This window comes from Echinops telfairi, unplaced genomic scaffold (assembly GCF_000313985.2).
Source record: "Echinops telfairi isolate 266 unplaced genomic scaffold, ASM31398v2 ScPeMD7_4225;HRSCAF=4972, whole genome shotgun sequence".
Lineage (NCBI taxonomy): Eukaryota > Metazoa > Chordata > Mammalia > Afrosoricida > Tenrecidae > Echinops > Echinops telfairi.
Window position 1 is genome coordinate 366,946 of NW_022108124.1, and position 7,543 is coordinate 374,488.

A 7,543-nucleotide genomic window follows, 5' to 3' on the forward strand; every position below is an offset into this window, starting at 1 on the left:
CCCAGGGACAAGGAACAACAAGAGATCTAAAATCAATGGCAAGGAGGGTATAGAATGACTGGTGGGGGTTGATCAAGTGCAATGTAGCTAAGAGGAATTACTGAGAGCCAAATGAAGGTTAAACATGATAGAGGGACAGGAGGAAAGTAAAGGGAATTAGAGGAAAGAACTAGGAGGCAAAAGACATAGAGGTATAAATATAGGCATGTATATAGGTAAATATATTAATATATAATGACATAGATATAGGTCTAAGTACATATATTTATATGTTAAGTATTAGAGTAGCAGATGGACATTGGACCTCTACTCAGGTCCTCCCTCAACACAGGAACACTTTGTTTTCTAATAACCTGGTATTCTGTGATGCTCACCTTCCCTACACGATCACTGAAGACAAAATCGCTGCATAAGCAAATGTAGTGAAGAAAGCTGATGATGCCTGACTATCACAAGGTATAGTATATGGGGTCTTAAAGACTTGAAGATAAACAAGCAGCCATCTAACAGGGAAGCAACAAAACCTAAATGGAAGAAGTACACCAGCCTGTGTGATCATGAGGTGTCGACAGGATCAGGTATCAGGCATCAGAAGACCCAAAACAATCATATCAATGTGAATGAGGGGGGTCGGAATGGGGACCAAAAGCCCATCTGTGGACAATTGGACATCCCCTCACATCAGGGTCACAAGGAAGGGATGAGTCAGCCAGGGTGCAGTTTAGCACCATTGAAACACACAACATTCCTCTAGTTCTTTAATGCTCCCTCCCAATATCATGACCCCGATTCTACCTTACAGATCCGGATAAACTGGAGCATGTACACTGGTACAGATAAGAGATCTGGAAACAAGGAATCCAGGACAGACAGACCCTTCAGGAACAGTAATGGGAGTAGCAGTACCATGAGGGTAGGGGGAAGGTGGGTGGGGAAGAATGGGGAAACCGATTGCAATGATTGATGTACAACACACACACACACACACACACACACACACACACACATATAAGGGGACAAACAACAGAAACATGGGTGAAGGAGATAGCGAATGGTGTAAGATATAAAAATAATTTTTAAAAATCATTTTATTGGGCGCTCATACAACTCTTATCACAGTCCATTTATAATTTATCAAGGGTTCACAAGGGAGGGAGCTGATGGAAAGCAAATGTTTTGAAAATGATGATGGCAACATATATACAAATGTGCTTGATACCATTGATTTTTGGATTGTTACAAGAGCTGTAAGAGCCCCCAATAAAATGATTTATTTTTTAAAAAGTTGTTAATGACCATTCCTCCAATCCTGATGCCATATCCTTAGAGTACAGCTTCTCGGATAATTTTCTCAGGATGCTGATTGAATCCGGTGTAGGAATATAATCCTACCACACCCCTTTTCTGATTTTACACCAAGCAGTAATCTCTTATTCTGTTCCCACAACTGCCTCTTGGCCTGCCTCGCCTTCTGTATGAGTCCAATGAAGCGTCCTGGAATCCCCACTCTTCTCAATGTGATCCTAGTTTGTCAGGATCCACACACTTGAATGCCTTTGCATAGATGGTAACACGCAGTCGTCTTTCTGGTAGTTTCTGCTTTCAGCCGAGATCCGCCTGAAGTCAACAATGATAACCTTTGTTCCACATCCTTCTGAATCCAGCCTGATTTTGTGACAGCTCTCTGTCAATGTGCTGTTGCCACCATTTTAAAATTATCTTCAGCAAAATTTTACTTGCGTGTGCTATTGTTTGATCATTTTTGCATTCTATTGGGTCACCTTTCCTTCTTTGGAATGGCAACAAACATCTTCCATCATGCTGTCTTCCACATTTCCTGGCATAGACGAATGAGTCCTTCCAGCACAGCATCAGTTTGTTGAAACTTCTCAATTGGTGCTCCATACGTACCTGGAGCCTCGTTTTTCTCTTATTCCTTCAGTGCAGCCTGGATTTCTTTCTTTAATGGTGTTGTTTTTTGACCATATTCTACCTCTTGGACTTGTTGAATGTCAACCAGTTCTTTCTGGTAAGTGACTGTATATTCCTCCCATCTTCTTTTGATGCTTCCTGCATCACTCAGTACTTTTGCTCTTAGACTCCTTCAATATTGCAACTCAAGCTTGGAATGTCTCTTTGGTTCTTTCAGTTTTGAGATATGCTCAGTGTGGCTTCTCTCCTGGGCTTTCTAACTCCGGTCTTCACACATTTCATGGTCATGCTTTATTTTGTTGCCTCAGGCTACCCTTTAAGTTTTCTGCTTAGCTCATCGTATGTCTCAGTCTAGTCTACATGAAAACAGAAGCACTAGACTAGGAGAAAAAAATATTTGAGAAAAAACTTATGTACTAAAACAGCCTTATGTATTGAATATAAGAAACTCCTACAGCTCAATAGTAAAACACACCATCTGGAAGCAGGGTTAGCTGAACTTTCTTCCTTTTACATCATCTTGGGCTATAATCATGATTCATACTTCATTATGATTTTAGAAAACAAGGATGCCCTCAGGGCTACTGAAGTTAGAAAGAGTTGGTTCCCCCTTGGCTAAATCATCCACATCTTCCTCACCTTCTGTTCTCTTCTGTTGGCTGTTGCCCTTCTGTGTCCTTCCAGATGGCTGGCTGTGTGCTTACTCGTAGATAGTCTGCTGACCTTCAGCGTGACTGATGTTTCTCTCTGTGGACTAGAAAGCCAATAAGCGAAGTTGTTAAATCACTGAGTCAAAAGTCTGGCGGGGGAGGGGAGGGTCTGCAATCACTAGAGCACGTGTAGACTTTAGCGCACGGCCCTTAGCATTCAAGGTCGCAGTTTGCAGTGCAGATGCCGTTTTGCTTCCTTCTCAGCCTCGTTCTGGGAGGAGGCACTTGACAAATGGTGACCTGATGAATGATCAGAGAGGTATTTGGGGGTACCATGGCGTCAAGCCTTGGCAAGCTTTACATGGGGACAGAGCGTGCAAATCCCTCTTGCCACTTTGAAGCCCTTTCCTCCTCCTCCTTGCAAATACTAGGGGGCTCCAAAACCTATGGAAAAATGAGACTTAAAGACAATGGAAAATTTCCACAAATGTTTTGAACCCCATCATATTCTCTGAAATCTACCCTAGTAGCAATACTATTTTATCTGAAATAAATTCTTCTGGCAAAGGTTAGGCTTCAGAACTTCAGTATGAATAAGCTTCATACATCTCTTTGGAAGCACATTTGGGTAGAGACCACAATGTCCCTATCCCCAGCCCGGGGCTCCCTGGAGGAAGACAACTTCTCCTGCGTCTTATCTTTGCCAGTTTAGCACTAGTAAGTGTGTCCTGTTTTCTCTCACTTTTAGGCTATCCATCCAGGATATGGGTTTCTTTCAGAAAACACAGAATTTGCTGAGCTGTGTAAGCAAGAGGGAATTATTTTTATAGGTCCTCCTTCATCTGCAATTAGAGACATGGGTATAAAGAGGTATGAGTTTATTTCTTTTTATGAAAGTCAAGTGGAATGGTTTGTTTTAGATATGCTAGGTGTTCTAACTGCACCCTTTTATTGTCAAAAGCTTATTTATCTGCCACACAGAGAAAACCCATTATGTTATAGAAGATAGTTTATTAATAAGTGCTTTCTTTTTTAAAAACCGACTAGTGTTTCTCATCAATTTGGGGGTGGGGCAATAAAACAGGTAGGTTGAGCCATTTCATAGAAAACTAGATTGAGGAAAACTGATAGATCTTTTCATACGTGTTCTCTCAGACTAAGTCCTTTCTTTTCTTACTGAAATTTTTTTTAACTTCCACAGTATTTTATAGACCAAGCTCGATAGAAATGCACTGCTTGTGTTTCTGTTAGTATATGGAATAGTTTGCCGAACTGACCTCTCTCTCACTCATCATTGTAAAGCACTTCCAAATCCATCATGGCTGCCGCCGGAGTCCCTGTGATCGAAGGTTATCACGGCGAGGACCAGTCTGACCAGTGCCTGAAAGAGCATGCCGGGAGGATTGGTTATCCGGTCATGGTGAAAGCTGTCCGTGGAGGAGGAGGAAAAGTAAGAGCCTGCGGGCTTGTGTTTGCCATCCCTTTCCGGCTGGTCTTTGTGGTCTCGTCCATGCAGTAGCCATAGCCATCTTCCCGCTCTTAGGGCATGAGGATTGTCAGATCAGAAAGCGAATTTCAAGAACAGTTAGAATCAGCCCGGAGAGAAGCTACGAAGTCTTTCAACGACGATGCCATGCTGATTGAGAAGTTTGTGGACACGCCCAGGTGAGATGAGCTCTGTGTGTGTGGATGCACATGCTGTAGCTCAGACATTTTTAAAGTATAAAGGCAATGCATGCATATTATAGAGCATATTAATGGTAGATAAGCTCCTGGGGCCCCCATCCTGTCCCCTGACTTAACCAGTAGGTACAGTGTGGTCTCCTTCTTCCAGTAGGTACAGTGTGGTACAGTGTGGTCTCCTTCTTCCAGACGTGCTCTATGTACATAGAAACCAGTAGGTACAGTGTGGTCTCCTTCTTCCAGACGTGCTCTATGTACATAGAAACATATGTACTTTAATACACAGTAGAGGCGTGAATAGGGTCTTAGATGCTATTGCAACATAGACATTTTTCTGTGTCGTAAATGCTACCGTAGCCTTCCTTTTCCAATATTGTATTGTTGTTGGGAATGGACGCAGCGAAAGCGCACTCCCACCCGCGTTTCTGCAGGTGCAGGCCCGTGCCACTGATTGCATTCTCGCTCCTTTGCTGAGTTGATCCTCCCCCAGTAGCATAAATTCACTGCCCCCATGGTTCCTATCTCATCTTTTGGGCTACTGTTGACAAGTTGCGCCCATACAGATAAATATTAAATGAGCATAATGCTCAAGGCAGACATTCCTTGCTAGTCAGCTAAATAATCACATAACATGGTATCGAAAGGTGGGGCTCCTCATCTAACTTCAAAGTCAAATTAGCATCTGGATCGGGGTCAGCATGTACTCAAGGCTGATTCCTATGAGGCAGAGGTCAGACATAACCTTCTCGCTCCAATCTTTTTTTTCTTTTTGTATGATCATACTTGTATTTTTTATGCATGCCCTTTTTAAAATCACACAAGGGGATTACATTGTTCATATAGTGCGAACATTTTTTTAAAGATCATTTTATTGGGGGCTCGTACAACTCTTGTTACAATCCATCCATCAATCGTATCAGATATATTAGTACTTATATTGCCATCGTTCTTTTCAAGGCTTCCATTTAAATGTTTTTAAATCATTTTATTGGGGGCTCGTACAACTCTTATCACAGTCCATCCATCCATTGTGTCAAGAACATTTGTACATTTGTTGCCTTCATCATTCTCAAAACATTTGCTTTCTACTTGTTGCTCCAATCTTTTTACCAACTCAGATTGTAGCCTTTCCTCCCATAGCACTCTGCTTCTCTGCTGGATTCAATCATTCATTGTAGTGGTCACACAGAACCCACAATTCAGGGGTTTATTAAGGACGTGCCCCGTGTTGGCTTGGGATCAGGAATGACTCAGGATTTAGTTCTTTATTCAGGATACCTTCTTCTCAGCCACGTCCCCAGGCAGGCCTCTCTGGCCCTCAGCCTCTCAGCCTCACCTCTGCCCTGCTGAGGCAAGCCTTACAAAGCTCTTTAGCTCAGCCAGTAAGTGCCCGGAGGCATCCTACTCCAATAGTAAGCCTTAGCCCTAAGGCTCTCAGCTCTCTCACCACCTGGGTCAGCACGTCCATTGTGACTAGCCCCCTCTGTGGGCTGGAAAGCTCACTGCTCCCTCTGACACCTGCTACCTCTGCTGCCACCATTGCTCTGCTTTTGCCGTCGCGGGCCTTGTCTGGTGTTGCAGCCGTCTCCTGGGCTTAGGAGGTTCTGAGCACAAGGACCCTGATTCCAAAGGACGTGTTCCATGCCCAGCTCTTCTTTCTTCATAGGAGTGAGGCCTGGAAGGATGGACAAAACTAGCCAGTCCCCTCGATAAAGTTCCATACATCTTATTTACATGGTCTCACCCAGGGGGGTCGCATACATTATCTGCATTATTAGCAAACTGGCCAATCCTGGTGGTGAGCCATAAACAGCTTATTTGTATTGTCACACCCAATCATTTAGGGAGCATATAAGATTGGGGTGAGATGTACCATATAAAAGTAATCCATGAGATCTGGAAATTATGTTCCATCCTGCAGTCTTTTCTATCGATGCCTCAGTGGTCCCAAGACAGTGACACACAAGGGTAAGTTCAACAGCATTGCTGCTAGAACAACGTCACCATTGTTTCTCAGCATAGCCTCCGTTTTGATTGGACTCCTCTTTCAGGCTCGCTAACGAAAGATTGGCTGGGAACCTCAGTGGGACAGTGAGTTTGTGTTGATGGGGGAGGAACAGCTTAAAATAAGGAGACAGCTCAAAGAAAAGTAGCCAGCGTTACTCAGTTATTCCTCAAGAAACTGCATCCTGTGGTTTGCTGTCCATATTCTCGACCACCACAACAGAAGAAATAAAAATTTTGGTAAAGTTAACTCTAATGCTCTATTTTAACATAGGCACACTTATGTATACCTGGGTGGGGGTAGGGGAACTAAAAGGGTATGTGTGTGTGTGTCTAAATTTAGATAATGTAAATTTAGGTGATTTTTATTTGTTATCTTGTGCTTTAAAAAAATAATTTCCTCCCCACACCTCCCGAAAATGATGAAGTTTGTACTTTGTTATAGTTCAGAAATTTTATATATTTATTTTTCCAGTTCATCCCCCAATGGGAATGTTTTCATTAAGCATTTTTACAAGTGTAACCTTAGTTCTGTTTCTGAGTCTGTAACCTCTGATATCGAATCTTAAACTTTAAACAAGTCATCCTAACAGTGTGGAAGAATTGGTCCCCTTGCCCCACAGGTGGGCTTTATATTGGCCGTCCTTGATCAATCCCGTGAGCCTGTGTGCTTGCTGTGAAATAGGCACGTGGAGGTCCAGGTGTTCGGCGACCACCATGGCAATGCCGTGTACTTATTCGAGAGAGACTGCAGTGTACAGAGGAGGCACCAGAAGATCATAGAAGAGGCTCCTGGGGTAAGGACCTTGTCAAGAAACGTGTTTTTCTAATGTTAGCCTCCGTCACTGGTTTTCATATCAGCAGTCTTTGTGACTGGTGTTCCCCCCACCCCGCCCCCACCCCCGCCCCCTCCTGGATAACCACATCCCAGTGGGAATGTTAGGGGTGGAACCCTGCTCTGCGCTGCCTTACAGAGGACACAGCAGGGCCACATTCTGTCTAGATGAAGTCTGGGAAGGTCCGCTCTGGCCCATGTATCTGATAGCGTGAGTGGCAGGAATGGTGAGATAGATCTCAATGCAGATTATAAGTTGCACTTCACTAAAATATTTGGGGAATGGAATGGGCTGCTTACCTGGCCAGAATTTTTTCCTGAATAATTCTCAACTTTTCCCAGTGTTTCTGCCCTAGAGCGTATGTTGTGGAGAGAGTTGGGGAGAGTAGGGGAGAGTTGCTCTTGCTTGGGGACTTTTGTGTCCCTAGCATTACAGTGA

General features: G+C 43.5%; 1 protein-coding gene across 1 annotated transcript in view; it reads left to right on the top strand.

Moving 5' to 3' along the window:
* MCCC1 (methylcrotonyl-CoA carboxylase subunit 1) overlaps positions 1-7,543 on the top strand; it is a 60,276-nt gene that overhangs the window by 20,626 nt on the left and 32,107 nt on the right. Inside the window, exons 5-8 of the mRNA XM_004708693.2 lie at positions 3,331-3,452; positions 3,885-4,032; positions 4,126-4,247; positions 6,955-7,066. Coding sequence (XP_004708750.1) covers positions 3,331-3,452; positions 3,885-4,032; positions 4,126-4,247; positions 6,955-7,066 — 504 coding nt within the window. The remainder of the gene's footprint in view (positions 1-3,330; positions 3,453-3,884; positions 4,033-4,125; positions 4,248-6,954; positions 7,067-7,543) is intronic.